The sequence below is a fragment of the Zonotrichia albicollis genome, chromosome 2, assembly GCF_047830755.1.
Source record: "Zonotrichia albicollis isolate bZonAlb1 chromosome 2, bZonAlb1.hap1, whole genome shotgun sequence".
Classification (NCBI taxonomy): domain Eukaryota; kingdom Metazoa; phylum Chordata; class Aves; order Passeriformes; family Passerellidae; genus Zonotrichia; species Zonotrichia albicollis.
Window position 1 is genome coordinate 62167363 of NC_133820.1, and position 16562 is coordinate 62183924.

Genomic DNA, 16562 nt, shown 5'->3' on the forward strand with positions numbered 1-16562 from the left:
AGTCAATTCCATTTATTTACCAACAGAGTAACAGAATTAGGAGAAGCTATTTTCTTCTAAAAGGTCTTCTTCCAGTTAGCAGTGGTACTCACCAGGTCCAGCCATGTTTGTTTGACATGGAGTACTTTTCCATGATGGCAGTGAGTCGAAGCAGAGAGAATTTTTGCAGTAGATTCAGCTGGGCTGCTGACTGGTTGCTGATGTGAAGCGATGCAATGGAGCGGCTCAGGCGATGAGAGATTTGGAAACTCTGCCATCGTAACTGCCTTTTGCAAAAGAAACAACAGAAAAATCAGAGAACTGCTTTGGTTGGGCAGAAAAGATGGTGCACTGTGAGATAGGGCTGGGCAATGAATAAAACATACATAAACAAACACATAAGTGATGGCTTGAGGTGTGGAAAGAAAGAAAATTTACCTTGGAGATAAATACAACAATTTAGTCAATCTCTTTTAATTTCATAAATGCCCAAGTTTTGTTGTTTTAACATTAGAATCTCAAGTGGGTGTGGGTCCTGTCCATATACTTGGGGAAGCAGTGCTGCCTGCTATGGTCTTTAGCCCACACACTTCCAACAGGATGTGGGAGATTCAGAGACAAATGTTCTTTGCCTGACTCAGAGCTGGTGTTTGATGCCTAGTCCCTCATCTCCCAGGGGACTGACCTGACCACTGAGGTATTTGGAGATGAGGTTCTCCAAGCAGTTCTGTTATTAAATGCTGAAGGACTTTTTTGAAAAAGGATTAAACCCTGTGTCTCCTTAGCTGGAGCCAAAACCACCAAGCTATTGAACCATTCACATCTTTTTACTCCAATGCACTTTCTCTGTATACTGGATTCATCAGAAAAAAACCCTAATCTTATTTTCTTATTTCACTAAATATAAGTTCTGACTCAAATCCTGAAAACTTTGTCACTGCTCATTTACTCAATAGCTTCCTCCAGTCCACTTTCACTTTTGTGGTGGTGGTGAGCAAGCACAGGCAGCAGCAAACCATGGCAGGGCAGAGTCCTCTGTGAGTGTGTAACACAATTGACAGCAGATCAGAAGATACCAGTATCATCAGAAATACCAGTATCAGAAAATACTAGGTATGTTCTCCCTGCTTTGGCACTTTCAAAGCCACCCAAGATGCAACAGTTTAGACCCATAAAAGCTTTTGCCCAGGACCATTGGTACTTGGCTCAACAGGAGCTCATCACTCTGACTTAAAATATGTCTGTAAACTATCAACAAAATTCCACTTTTCACATTATTAAGAAGTCAGTCATTCACCATCATTTCATCCCACCCATGTAAGGGGCTGGGGCAGAGTAGGGAGGTTCTCTTTGGGCACAAAGGGGCACATTTTTAAAGCAGATCAGTTCATTAAAAAGTGCATAAAGCTACAGATTCATAAAGACCTGGGTGCATAACTTGGAAGCCAAATTAAAAATGCATCCTACAACATATACAGGGTATATGTAATCAATGGATCAAGGGATAAAAAAATGCCTTAGTTTGCTCTATTAAACGAATTCTGCATTGATTCCATGTAAAAATATCCACAGCAAGATGTCCTTTCCCTGAAAATCCCACCTTTCCCTGGGAAGTCCCCATCTCCATACAGGATGAACATCACTGTAATGGTACCCTGGGCCTTCTGACTCCCAAGCTGAGAATCTCTGCTTCATTACATTGTATTTCACAGTCTATGGATTTGTATACAAAATTTCACTACTTACTTGCTTGGCCTTGTGAGCGATGCTCCCACCCCAGAGTCCCTCCTGTCCCTAACACCAGTGGCTTCAGATTCATTCAGGGATGTTCCATCTCTGTCCATGTCGCTCGGGGTGGTCCGGCCATCAGACACAGAGTTTCCTTCAAAATCAAGAGTGATCTGTGTGGGCGACTGGAAAGGCAATGATGGGGATTCCCTGACTGACACGTCACCAAGTGGCAGACCTGGCAGCATCTTCTTTGACCAGCCATCTACCACCTCCTGCAGTCCATTGACATGTTGCAAAATATCATCTAACTGAGGAAAAAGGACATCCTTCTCTATGTCCAGGAGATCCCCAGTGCTAGCATACAAGTGGGAACCTGGCACATTGTCATAAATACTAATTCTGCTCTCTTTAGGACAGCAAGCCATCAGGCCAGATTCCTTTGGAGTAGAGCAGTTCTGCTTTCCCAAAGAGATGCTGCCTGTCCTCCAGTTTACACTGTTACTGTTGTCTGTAGGTGAGAGGCTTTCGATGGAGAGTGCCTTTGGGAAGGTCCCCGGTTTGTGATCCTTGGGAATGTGCACAACCAAGTTCTCTTGGGAATGAAATTCATTTTTGCGGTTTTGGTCCACCACTTGCCGTAAGGCTGCTCCTGCCAGAACATCCAGGTCCTCCAGGTACATCCCACCTCTCTTGTTTGCTTCATGGCACTTGCGTTCCTTCAGACACGGTGTGCTCACCCCACTGCTGCTGTTTTCGGACTGGCTGCTGTCACTGCTGGATTTGGCAGAAGAGGGAAGCCCTCTTTTGACTGAATCTTGCCCCAAATTCTGGAGATCGCCATTGACTATCTGCACACAGTGCATGTCTTTCAAGGATTTTGGCTCAAACTGGAGAACTGGTCCACTGATCTCTAAAGGACCTGTTCTTCCTGAGCCTTTTAGCTTTCCATGCACAGCTTTTGCTTTCAGCGTCTCCATGCGTTTTAGAAAGGTTTTTGCTCTGGCTCGTGTTGGATTTTCATTCTTCAGGCCGTCCCTGGGGGACGGGGCGGTGTTTATTGCAGCGGAGTCCTGCAGCACGGTGCTCTCCACATCGTGGTGGGCAGAGCAGTCACAGGCCTCCCTGGCAGTGCTGGTGGTGCCAGACTGGCTCCTGCTGTCACTGCCCCCACTGCTCTCGCTGTGAATCGATGAGAGCTCAGGCTCGCTCAGATCTGTAAGGACGCTCTCACTGCTTGTCGTGTTTTGCATTTTAATGTCCCCAGAAGAGCCATGTCTGTCAGACCGGTGAAGCAGAGCGTCAATGTCGTCCACCCGAGACCATCGTTTGCTGTTTCTTTGGAAAGTCCATTTATTACTGATAGCACAGAGATCTTCTTCATCTGAATCTTCACTCTGGAAAAAAAGCAAGTGGCACATGTTAAAATTGTGTGCTTTAACTTGATATTTGAATTAATGAGATCGGGCTGCTCTAGATGAGCAACAGGCAACAAAGTCTCTCTGAGCCAAGTTTATGGAAGGCTGGTCATCAGTCCTTTCATAACACCCTCTTTCATTCAATTGTAAAGACTGCAAATATCTTAACAAGAAAGAAATAAAAGCCTGCTCCGTGTTAGGAGTCCCACTGATACCTCTTGGCTTCCATGGACTGCCTGTGCACTGAGTTGTGTAGGGCTGATGCTCACAGTGACTGTTTAGAAAAAAAACCTTTTGAAAGGCCAAAGTAAAAGAATCCTAATTTGCAGGGATGGTGTTAAGATACACATGGTAAAGACATGGAAGTGGCTGGGTACTACAGCAATGTGAGCTATTTAAAAATCCAAGACAGCAAATATCTGGTGCTGCACGTAGGTTTGCAGTGAGAACTAAATACACATCTATAAACTTCATGGGCCAGATGCATCTAACAAGATTTATGTTTCAGGACTATAACAACAGATAAATAATAATGATGCTTAAAAAGCAATAAAAAATATTTGGCAGTATTGCTTAGGGTGTGTCTGAGTGCAGGCAAAGGAAAGCAGAGAAGGCAGCCATGGGGGTGTGGGCAGGAGGAGCAGCCAGGCTCAGGCTGGGATGGGGCAGCATCTGCAGCTGAGGTGAGCTTTCCTACAATGGGCAACCACTGTCTTCACTGCTGTCATCAGTAGAGGCACCCCAAACTTGATGGCCTGCAGCCTGCCCCACTGTCTCTGGCTTCCTTCAACCTCTTCCAAGGCAGCAGCACCCCACACCCTTTCTGGTCTCATTATGTTTAGGTAGCTCCAGGACCTACTCTGCAATGCAGAAAACGTGTGCCTTGAAAAAAAATTTAGTTAAAAACCTCACCCTATGACATTCTTCTCATCCGTTTACTCCAACAAAAAAGATACATCTTCAGCATGAAGCCCATGGTTGCTAATGAGTACCCTTTTCCTGACTTTGAACTGGACTTATACTGCATTATTCTTGTGCATTTGTTTTAAAGCAGAACAAACTAACTTCACCTACATGACATTCAAACAGCTCTTCACATTCTTGGAAGCAGTATGAAGGCAGTAAAATATGACAGGCTGTCAGACTAAAATGAGGTGCTAAACCAGAAAGACTATTTTGGGACTGGAAAAATTCTCATTTTAAAAGTCTATTATTAGAAGTATTTTTATATGAAGTTTTGATGGTAAAGTTATCTCCAATCTTTGACTAGATCTTTGCTGACCTGTCTAATTGAAAAATGTAGACCAAATTTTACAAGAGCACCCAAAACCTTAAATAACATGAAACCTCAAAAGCTAGAGATTGGGATCAGTAGCGTGCCAGGTCTCACTGAAGCCATAAACTTTTGCCAGTTTATCACTCCAAGTCAGCCAGATGTTTTAGATTGTGTCCAAACCATAAAATAAAATATAGCTGTGAAATTTTGGGTTTAGGCATTCCTGTTTCTTTTGTTAACATTGAGGTGTGCAGTGTTTCTGTGAGCTTACAGGAATGAATGGAGATCCTCATTTTGTGGCTTGTTAAAAATTGAGCACCTAGTGAAATATGAGGGAAGGGGCTAGAAAAGGCTAATACTGCTTTGGCCATTTTGTCTGCAGGAAAGAAATTGCACATCAGACAGTTCTACCTTTGTTTTAACTCTGCAGCTTGCTGTATGCATATATGGACCAAAGGACTGCATAGCCTCAGGAACTTAAAAAATCCATTTATTGTGGTCTTAGTAGTGCCACAAAGTGGATATTTTAAAAACCACAAGGGTACGTACTTTTAAATATTTAGCAGTGGTAATTATATCTACAAAGCATACCACTGCTGAAGCGTTGGTGGCACCAGCCAGCAGGATAAACACATTTTTAAAATTTGTTCTACATTGCAATATGCCAAAGGGACCTTAAAGAAGATTCTTGGCTGACACAAATCCCTGTAGCTGCACTGACATTACTGTATGAGCTGACAGGATTTAGCCTGTGTTTTCTACAAGCTGGAATCGATTAAAGTAGCCAAAGTGTTAGAGACATTGCAAAAAACACCAAGAAGAGAGCATAGAGCAGAAGACAGAAATAAAAATAAATTCAGTGGTAAATATACTTTAAATCAAAAATTTGTGGAGTTTTTATTTTGTGGGGCTTTTTTTTGTTTTGTTTGAGGATTTTTTTTTTACAAAGCAGAGATGAACAGAAATGGATACTGGTAGTAAACAAGTTTTTCCTCCAACCACAGAAAAGACAGGATTACATTCTGCCCAAGAATCACTTAGAAAATAGTTAGAGGCTTTTCAGTGTCAAAATTTGCAGCTCAGTTAAATAAAGGCTTAGTTTTGGGTTCTTTTTAATTGATAAAGAAACATGCTTGTGTTTCATCAGAAGCAAAATCAGGCAAATATGAAATGAAATATCTGGATGCTGAGATACTGCCATGGTGACTCACTACGAATTCAGCTGCACTGTGAGTCCTATGACATACTGTGCTTTTCTTTTGATGAAATCAATAGAAATTCTGGAAGCCACAAACATCCTGAATGACCCACTGTTCTTGTCAGATATCTGAGTGTCCTGACAAACGAAACTTTCCAAAAAAAAATGTTGAGAGCACTTAGCCCACCCACGTGTCACCAGCTAGGGGTACAGCAGATCAAGAGAAGGTCTGAAAGCAATGATTCATCTGACACAGGCAGAGCAGACATTTTGGAGCAGTGACTGTATATTCTACTGACCTGGGGTGAAATCAAGTGCACTGCTTTGGAGCATATTCAAAAGTCCAGTTAATACCATTATGTTTGGGAAGATGAGAAGGGACAAGTTTCTTGAGGAGTGATTGGTAACATTTGCCAAAGAGAAAGGGGTTTTGATTCACAGATTTGTCACAGCTGATTTAAAATAGTGCAGCTTTTTGACTGAGGCTGTACTTGCCTGAAATACAGAGGCATGCTAACAAAAGGCAAGTAGTGGATTTATTCGCGGTGGAATTCTGCCACATTTTTCCAGCTGGGGGCAGGAATTCTCATAAATCGACAGCTGCAGAAGGCAGTTAATCCAAAGGCTAATCTCTGTCTGTCCAAATCGCTTACAGACATATTTGCAACACATACATGAGCATTTCTGTTTGCATCTTGATGAAGCCAAGGGAAGACAGCAGCCCACAGTGGGAATGGTCTGGGTGGGAGAGGGCAGTAGGGAACGCTCCTGCTGAGCTGTCTTTCACAGGAACCTTGCCTGGCAGCTTGCTTGGCCATATTTTGGTGAATCACTCAAGCCGCTCTGCTAGTCCTGTGCATACCTGTTATGCTGAAGCTCCAAAGCTGGCTGAACTTTGCATTTCATTGTCTACAGCCAAAGATTTATTTAGTTTGGTGATCAATTTCAGACCCAGATTCTGACTTTTACGCTTGCATTTACATTTCCTCCTGTCAGCAGGCTCTCCCTCCTCTCACCCACATTCTCTTCTACTTTCAGTTGCTCTGTATGTGTGGACTAAAATCTCCTCCAACTCCTCTTTGTCTACATTTTTCTGTGCTCAGCTTCTCTGTGGCCTTGTGCAGGTATGGACTCAACTAGTTTCTGTACCCTTGAAAGAGTACCAAGTAGAGCCATGTCTCTTCCACCACAAATTAGTGGTCATCTGCGAGGAGAGCAGCTGAGGACTTCAGTCCATTCAGAACAAGGAGGAGTGGCAGCAAAAAATTAATGAAAAACAAACATAACAAAAAAAAAATCCTCCCTTTTTAACACAACATAAAACCCAAGACAAAAAACCCCCAAAACCATACACAGTGAAGTCCCTGCAGCTCTAGGGAATGGACAAAATAGAAGCTTAAGAGGCTAGTACACAAAGGAATAAGCAGATATGTGCCGAAGTGGGATATCTGGACATTAAAACCATCGTCTGTTCATGTTCCCTCAAACACTGAATAGAATATGATGAGACTGAATTTGCAAAGACATCAAAAATTCAGCTCTTGGAGTCAGTTTTTAAAGAGCACTAGAAAAACACTCTAGGAAGGAAAAACAGGAACCAAGATTTTTCAGAGTTGACAACTAGCATTGAACAACACTCAAGGACTTTGGGGAATTTGTGACCAGAAAACCAAACGTTCAATGTCGGTTTATCTCCCCGAAAGGTTTTGTGGTGGTTCTGGTCCGCCCAGGGAACGCCAAGTGTCCGGTTTATCTCGGCTGTTTGAGGGGCCTGGGAGGCCCGGAGGTGGCCCGGAGGTGGCCCGGAGGTGGCCTTGACGCAGCCCGCGTATCAAAGGACGAGAAGAGGCTTCAGTTCTTCTTTCTGGTTTTATGTTTATTAATTGTTTATCTAAAAGATGTTCTTTCAGCTCAACAGAGATCCGCACAGCAGTCAGCCATGGGCACACTGTGTCGTCCCACGGACCGCCACGTATCTTTATACCCCTAGTTACGTATACAATATTTATCATTTTTCCCCAATACCATCTATTCTTATAACTCGGTGTACTCTTAGTAATAACCAATAGAAAGGTGCCACCATCACCAAAGAAGATGGAGGAGAGAAGGAAGAAGAAGGAGGACAGGACACACCCCAATTCCTCCATCTTACTCCTCTAAACCCCCCTGTACATAAATCCTAAACCTTGTGTCTCACCCTCTAATTAACTAATCTCTTCACCCTTCACCTGGTGAAGCCCTCATCTTTGTCGTCTCCTGTGCAGGGTAAAAGTCCAGCTACCAGACACTTCTGGCAACATTCCAGGACTCCCGAGACCCCCAAGGGGTCTCGGAGGCTCAGCAACTCAGGACTGAGATCTTGAGATCCGACATCTCCCCCTTCTGTTTGCCCCAAGAAAACCTCTTTTACAATCCGATTCATGGCATCTGGGACGACATGGATGAGGACTAGGAAAGCTATTACAATATAAAATCCTAAACTATTAAAACATAAAATCCTACCCTTAAAATTCTTCTCCAAATGGGAGAAATGTCAAAGAAATCTGCCCTTAAAATTCCTCTCCAAATGGGAGAAATGTCAAAGAAAAATCTACCAGCTGATCAATATATGATCCTTTGTCAGTTTCCCCTGTAATAGGTAAATTTATCCCATTGCCTATTGCAATTCAAGATCCCAAGGAGAAAACTCCCCAGAGTCTTTCGTTCTTATACAGAAATATTCAAGACCCCAAAGAGAAAAAAACCCCCCAGAGTCTTTCCGTTCCTCTTGTTTCTCTTCTGAGTTGTCCTTTGCAGTCTGAGTCTCGACTTTTGTCTGAGTATTCGTTTCTTCTTATATCTTGTTGAGGAAAATGCATGTCGTGCACTTCGGTCATTCCCCCACGAGTGGCGCTGTCACCGGCCTCCGTGGCTGGGAGCCATGAACACAGCTGCCTCTCATTCAGCCGATTGTTGCTGTTTGCAGGCTTTCTTGAGACCGGGGTTACCTAGTTTTTTGATTCAACTGACAATAGGGTTAGAAAACACACAAGCCTCCCCAGGAGGGGAGAGGCTTAGGACCCCGAGGGTTTTTACCAAAGGCACCAAGTCTGGAGAGGGCCCCTCCTCGCCTGAGACGTCACCGGGGGTCTGGCCCGCCCCCGCCCGCGCTCGGCGCATGCGTGCTTTCCGAGCTGCTCTGTGTCTCTCCCGAGGTAATTTTTTTCTCTCCCTTTTTATTCCGCCTCTGATTTTTCCCCCTCGGTCTGCCCCTGACTGTCTCCTCCTCCTCCGACGCTGTGTGTGTGTGTGTCCCTATGTCGGTGTGTGCGGCCGTCCCCGCCAGCACCCGCGCCCGCCGCGACTCGCACCGGGTTTTTTTTTTTTTTTTTTTGCGTCACAACCGCGCGCCTCTTGCGTCTCGCCGCAGCTTTTCTGGGATTGCGCAATTTCCCTAATTTCGCTGCATGGGTCAGACGCCCTGGCGTTGGTTTGTGATTCTGCCCTCCCGGGTTCTTGCGAGTTTTGCCCGCCGCGCGCGTTTCTGCTACCTTGCCGGCCCCCGGGGCCGCTGCACCCCCCGGCCCTGAGCTTAGCAAAGCCATATCTGAACACGCGTCTCTTGTTTTTCCTTCAGCCGCGCTCCCCGCCTGCTCCGCCGCCGCGAGAAAGCGCCTCCCCCCGGTCCCCTCTCCCCCCCCGTTCTCCCTCTGCTCCTGAGTCCTCCATGCTCTCTGGACTTTTTGGACGCTTTTTGGGAGTTTCCCGAGGTTTCTGGGTTTTGGGACCGGGTGTTTTAATAATATTTCTTGCTCTTTTTTCTCCAAGAGCATTTTTCCACTCGGCCTTTTAAGGCCAGAGCTAATAATTTTTTCCTGGAGCCTTGCTCCCCTCTCTCTTTCAGAGAGTCCCCCCCCCGGACGTCTGGTGCGTCTCGGGGTTATTTCTTCCTGGCCTTTTAAGGCCAGAGCTAATTTTTTCCGGAGTCCTGCTCCCCCCTCTTCCGAGGGCCCCCCCCCGGACGTCTGGTGCGTCTCGGGGGTTTTCCTCTCGGCCTTTTAAGGCCAGAGCTAATTAATTTTTGTATGTTTGTGTCACACCTTATAAGGTGGACAAAATTTCCCGTTGTTCCTGGGAAGGTGTGCCTCCCATGTTCTTATTTTTTCAGGCTTTCTTACCGAATCTGTCGTTCAGAGCAGTCTGGACGTCTCGATCTGTCCAGCAGATCACGAGAGGTGGACCCAGGGCGCCTTCTGGTTCCAGTCCGGGCTGTTCTGCTACGAATTCTCTTCGGCAGAAACTGAGAGATGGAATTCTCAGTGACTGCTGTTTTTTTGCAGTCTCTGCTGGCTTTTTTTCTTCTTCTCTCTCTTTTTCTTCAGGGCTTTGAAGGTGGTGGTGGTCCCCCCGAAAGGTTGTGGTGGTCAGAGCTCACCCAGTGGAAGCCAAATGCCCGGTTTATCTTCCCCCGAAAGGTTTTGTGGTGGTCTCTGTCCGCCCAGGGAACGCCAAATGTCGGTTTATCTCCCCGAAAGGTTTTGTGGTGGTTCTGGTCCGCCCAGGGAACGCCAAGTGTCCGGTTTATCTCGGCTGTTTGAGGGGCCTGGGAGGCCCGGAGGTGGCCCGGAGGTGGCCCGGAGGTGGCCTTGACGCAGCCCGCGTATCAAAGGACGAGAAGAGGCTTCAGTTCTTCTTTCTGGTTTTATGTTTATTAATTGTTTATCTAAAAGATGTTCTTTCAGCTCAACAGAGATCCGCACAGCAGTCAGCCATGGGCACACTGTGTCGTCCCACGGACCGCCACGTATCTTTATACCCCTAGTTACGTATACAATATTTATCATTTTTCCCCAATACCATCTATTCTTATAACTCGGTGTACTCTTAGTAATAACCAATAGAAAGGTGCCACCATCACCAAAGAAGATGGAGGAGAGAAGGAAGAAGAAGGAGGACAGGACACACCCCAATTCCTCCATCTTACTCCTCTAAACCCCCCTGTACATAAATCCTAAACCTTGTGTCTCACCCTCTAATTAACTAATCTCTTCACCCTTCACCTGGTGAAGCCCTCATCTTTGTCGTCTCCTGTGCAGGGTAAAAGTCCAGCTACCAGACACTTCTGGCAACATTCCAGGACTCCCGAGACCCCCAAGGGGTCTCGGAGGCTCAGCAACTCAGGACTGAGATCTTGAGATCCGACAGTTCAACAGTTAATGCTGGGCATGTTACAAAACTCAAAATCAACAGGCTGTTTCTGCAGCCCTCACTGAAACCCTTTATGCTCAGATAATTCCCATGTTACACAGGAGCTTGTAAGGATGACAGAGTTTATTTTCATATTCTTAACTGGGAAGAAGTCAGTACAAGAAACAAAGAAAAGCTGTTGTTTTCATCTGAGCAGCTTCCATTTTTTCTGAGCAGGATTTTCCACTGTGTACTCATATGGCATTGACAAACAAGCCAGTGTAATGAAGCTTTACTGTCTTTTCACCCACTAACTTTAATTGCACACATGTAAACTTTAAGTACTGTGTGAGCCCTTCTAACACACGTAGTATTTACTCACATTTTCTGTTCTATTCATGATTTCAAGATTCAGCAATTCACGTTATTATGCCTCCAGATAATGCTGACGTGCATGTTCAAAGTAAAATAAACTTAACTTACTTTTAAGAGCATTGTACTAGATTAAAGGCCAGATTGGGGTGGTTTTATCACAAAAGCCAGGGTATATTTGATGAAGTTCCCTTACCTTTTTTCTTTGGAAGTTCACATCGAGTTTCATTGAGGCGCACTTGTTCAGTGTGTTCAGTCGTCTACAGGGCAAAGCAAATTCAAAAGATTAGCAGCCTCTGACTAAAGGGCATGATTTTTTGCAAGTTCAAAATGTGCTCTCTTATCTTACTGTAGGGTGCCACCACATGTAACAGCTTCAGAAAGGATAGTGGTCATCTATTCCAGCTACATGACCACTACATGAAAGGGGACCCTTAGTTTCACTTTACTTGACAGCCAGGTTTGATAGATTGCTTTTTAAATTCATAGACATTTCCATACTTAGCACAGGAAACAACTCTAAACAAACACCTGTGATAGCTGGGGCAATGACAAGAGAAGGAGGCGAGTTGCCTTGTGCTAAGGCATCAAAAATGACTGTAACGTAATTGGTCTAAAATGGGAATTTCAAAGCACTAGTGAAAGACCCAACAAAAAATCAGCTGCAGTTCCTCACTTCTGGTAGTTGGTACTTTAAAAAAGTTGACATAAAGAACTTCTAGCTGCTACTTAAAAGTTTCTCCAAAGCCAAAAGTTTCTTTTCTCCTATCTGTGGATCTTACACACAGGTTAACACACCCAACATGTAAAAAAATCAAACATTTTAAAATAAATATTTTTAGCTATTTTTGACCATGTTCATACTGATGTTACCAGAGTCTCTGTAAGGCTTCTGCTCCTTAAATCCAAGGCTACCCTGTGATGACAGTGAGTTGAAATGACAATCTCTGTGTGTGTATGTGTGTGTGTGTGTGTATGTCTTTGTGCAAGGACAGCCAGAGGACAAGTAAACATGCTCTTTCAATAGAGAACCTCCTGTGGTAATGATAATTGATTTGGTTTTATTTATACTCAAAGATCCTGATTTATGAAACCATCCAAATCTAAAAGCAGAGGCTGAAAGTTAAATATGTTCAACTTTGAACATTTTCCATATCTAGGACTGAATTTCAAAATAAAGGGAGGCAGAGTGAGAGAGCCGCATGCCCACAGCACTCCTCTGTTGGCTGCTTGCATCTCCTGTGTCTTTATAGCAAGATCTGTCTCTGTTGCTTTTGGGTTGCAGTGAGAGGCCTCTAATTTCCAGAACTTAACATTTGAAATGCATGTGATAAGTTACAAGAACACATGAAAAAACTATCAGATCAATGATATAATCTCTCACATAACATAAGAAGATTATGGCATTAACATATTCCTCTGCAGAACTTCTAATATTAGAATACCTTTCAGATTGCTACCACTAACAAAGAACTGACCCACCAAATGTGGATATTCCTTTAAAAAAAAATATCACCTGCTCATTTGTAGATCAAATATTCCTCCCTAACTGAAGCCAATAAATCTGTTATGCCGCATCAGAAAAGTCCTGTGCTCGTGGTATTAATTTGGGTTTAATGTATGCACAAGCACACCCTGCATGCATGATAGCAATGTTGAAATAAATTCCAGGGTTTGTGGCTGTGTAGCTATATCTGCAGCCTTCTGCCCACAAATCTTCTTCTGGGATTACATCTATTATTGCAAAACTCCTCTTTTGCCCAAACACAGAATTTCTCAACCCAAAGTAGCATTTTCTTGGGGCCCTGGGGCTGAATAATGTTCAGTGCTTCATTTGAGCACAAAATGTTTAAATGTGTGTATCGATATCAATTTCAAGTACGCAGAGGCACATTTTCAAAGGACTCCAGCCCAGCTTTCTATCTTGGGGACAGCTTCCTCTTAGTGCTGAATATAGGCTAATATTGGAGTTCCTGCACCTCTTTGTCAGCTGGCCTGTGCTGAAGGGAAAAGTCTAGCTCCATTTCCACACTAGCTCCACCAAAACCAAAACTACTTTTTACTGGGCGCCAGGGACTTCAACCCCAGGTTTTAAATTCACCCCTCTGCAAAACATTGTTATGTTTTCTGCGGCTCTTCCAGGGCTGTGGAAAGATTTGCCAGGGAAATTACAGAACTAATGATCATATTTGTGAGTCTGTCTGGTACTAACAGCTCAAATCAAAATCAGTCTTTTTCAGCTTCTTTCGCCTTGTTGATGTGCCAGTGGTGGCAGAAAGTTTTTTTTTTTCATCAGTTTAAAGTTGTCAGATGACTGACAGTCAACTTCTCAGCAAGTTATTCAAAAATAAAAAAACCCCAGAAGTTTCTGGCTACAAAGGCTGTCACCAGTGTTCCAGCTGAAGTGAGAGGAGCACTGCACTTTTATACCACTGCTTAAAAAACATGGGAAAAGAATGCTGTTTGTAATGTTAACAAAACACAAAGTCTGGAATTGAGGAAAGGCAGGGAAAAACACATTAAATAAACACAAGAGAGATGGCTGTATAAAACCCAAATAATCTAGGATGCATTTGAAAATATCTGTAAATTTCTGCATTGTTCAGGGAAAGACTGGAAAACATGTATTACAGCATTTCAGTGATGTTAATTTTATTTTCTCCAGAGCATCAAAGATGGCTTTAGACTTTGAAATAATTCTTAAAAAGCCAGCAGTGATATTCAGGTGCCCAAACAGACGTTTCTGGTGCAATTTTAGAACCCCTGGAGTATCAAGCCTGGCCTTCAGCTGCTGCAGGTACCTCTGTCCAGCCAACACATGGAGAAGTCTGGGCTCTCTGAGGAGATTTAAGACAGCCACAGACACAAGTCCTTAGGGCTCTGAATCCCAACCCCAGTGCTGTAATTGTTAACTCTTATGATAGAAGTTTTTCAGAAGCAGGAAATCTCCAGCTTTTGCATTCTTTACAGCACTGAGCAGCGTTTACAAATAAATACAAGCTTGTAGCTATGCAGGCTCAGCCAGCTGGAAAACCTTGCAGGGGACCTGTTGTCCTGCTTTAGGAGAAATCCAAGTAAGAGGGAGCAATCCAAGTGACAGGGAGACAGCTCTGAAGTGAGTTTGAGTTCCAGGTGGATCTCTGGACCTGTTCTGCAGCTGCTTTCAAGCAGGTGCTTTGGAATGCAGCCAGGGCCACAGGAGAGGCATCATGGGGAGGACAAGCATGGACAGTACAGTGTCTCCTGCATCAGCAGATCCACAAATGCCCTCTCTTATGGATTTTGTTGTTCTGTAAATGCCTCTCTGAGGGAACCACAACAGTATTTATCTGTTTTATTGTTATTCCTAGCCAAGTTTAGGTGCTGAGTACACATGTCCGTGCCTGGCTTCTTCTGGTGCTGTCAGCTTTGGGAAGAGGACATCAAGCGCTTAATGCTGGGCTTTGCTGAGGTTTTAACACTGAATAAGAGTCCTCCCAGCACCATTAGGGCTGGTGTGCAAGGCTGGCACTGGCATGGCCCTGCTCTACCAGTTTTGTGCAAAAAGAGATTATCACTTTTTATCATGGCTGCCACTGAGAGAGTCACCTTGTAGGCTCCAGGCTCACATGAGATGAGCAATCTCTCCTGGAAGTCAAGGAGAGCAATCCTGCTGCCTCCAGAGCAGGGCTTTCTGTCCTGCATGGGGAGAGTCAGGCTTATCCTCCCCCAGGACGTAGAGCAAGATAACCCAGCAGATGGTACTGACTGCACATCCATCATTTCAGAATTCTGGTGGGAGGATGTCCCATCCCATACAGCAACCTTCACTTTGTTTATAATCTAAGAGCCAACAGCTATGGAAAAAAAAATGCTAAGGGAAAAAAGACTGCTTGGCACAACTCAAATTTTAAGAGCTTGATTTGGGGAACTATGTATCAGACTCTGATGTACTTGTTCTTCATGTTCTTAGTCACTGTATTTACGTGAATACAAAAAGCACAACATGGCTTGGCTTCTCCTTCTCACCCTCTTATCATAGCAGCCACAAGAGTTCCCAGAGCAGAGTTGGTTGCTGCTATTTTGGACGTGACACAGCTATAAAATTTTCATGCTCAATTATTGTTTTGGCAGGATGACAGCGTTTGCCTGCAGATTGCCTGGCAATTCTCTATTGTTCATTACTCAATAAAATCTGAGAGGAATCTCTTGATAGATACGCCTCTAACCCAAAGGCCTCAAATTTGGTGTTTACTCTGCCAGATTTTCAAATTATATTGTAAACAGCAGGAATGTTAGAATATCTCAAAAAGGTCACTGAAATCTTTTACAACAGGGAGTCTTAGACTTTCTGACAAAAATACTACCAGCTGTCTTAAAATAGGTTCTTCCTCATTTATGCCTCACGTTGTCTGGTATACTTCAATGCCATAAGAAAACTGATTATAAAATGAGATGGAGAGTCTGATTTCAACTCACAAGAGCAGAGAAATTCACTGTTTATGCTATTACTATTCAGAGCTAAAACTGCTCTAACTGATTATCCATGCTGGCATTTCAGCTTTAAAATTATCTTCCAAAAAGCAATGAGAAGCCCATTTTGTTCAGCACTATGTGCTGAATGCACTATTAGTCAGTGTGATGGCTTGGTCACGCATAGCTTTAAGGGCAGCTTTGAATGTTAGAAGAATGGAAGTTTGACTGCCAACCTGGGAATCTGCACACAGAGATAATAACCAGCCTTTTTCAACTTTCTCTTTCCTCAAAGTGCACCACAGCCTGCAGCTCTCATGTGGTACACTGGTGTGCACCTTGCAGTAACATCACAGAGCAAAGGAAGGGCAGAGAACTGCCCACAGTGGTCAGCTGAGCTGTGAGGAATTCCAATGCACTGGAAAACTTGGAAGATGTTGGTTTGATAGCTCACAGAGTAACAAAGCTGGAACTGGGGGCAGCAGTGGACACTATTGACTGTTTCTGATGAATCTTGGCATTTGGTACAATGGCTTTTTACAGCTCGCTTTCAGCAAAGGGTTTGAAGCTGCTGAGTTACATCCAGTTAAATGTCTGCAATCCAAAAACATTACCTGTACATAATACTTGTATTTCTAATATTATGAGGAGCTATTCTTTCTTAAGATCTAAGCTGTTTAAAAGCTCCCAACAAAAAGTCAAATAAACAAGTGTTGTCTTCTGAATAAAATAATTACAGAAGAAGTAGTTAGAGAGTAATAAACCCATTTATCTTTAAAGTGTGGAAATATCTGTGTCTATGCTTTTTTTCTATAGGTCTCATCATTGTGCCTTGCTTTAGGCTAATGTAAAGTTTTTTTTTTTCCCCATGAGTGCATGTATCTAGCTGCTACTTAATCTTTTAAACCCTCATGTTTTAATAAAAGAGAAAAACCCCCAACCCAACCAAGTCTCTAACTTCTCAGCTTGAAAA

General features: G+C 43.7%; 1 protein-coding gene and 1 long non-coding RNA gene across 8 annotated transcripts in view; one reads left to right on the forward strand and one right to left on the reverse strand.

Moving 5' to 3' along the window:
- Nucleotides 1–16562, reverse strand: part of STARD13 (StAR related lipid transfer domain containing 13) — a 295636-nt gene that overhangs the window by 19558 nt on the left and 259516 nt on the right. For all 6 annotated transcript variants that reach the window (XM_005482468.3, XM_026790616.2, XM_005482469.4 and 3 more), the window contains 3 exons: nt 11334–11397; nt 1726–3104; nt 93–266 (listed from right to left, as the gene is read on the reverse strand). In XM_005482468.3, coding sequence (XP_005482525.2) covers nt 93–266; nt 1726–3104; nt 11334–11397 — 1617 coding nt within the window. The remainder of the gene's footprint in view (nt 1–92; nt 267–1725; nt 3105–11333; nt 11398–16562) is intronic.
- Nucleotides 1–16562, forward strand: part of LOC113458656 (uncharacterized) — a 40778-nt gene that overhangs the window by 9468 nt on the left and 14748 nt on the right. The gene's annotated exons all lie outside the window — the stretch shown is intronic.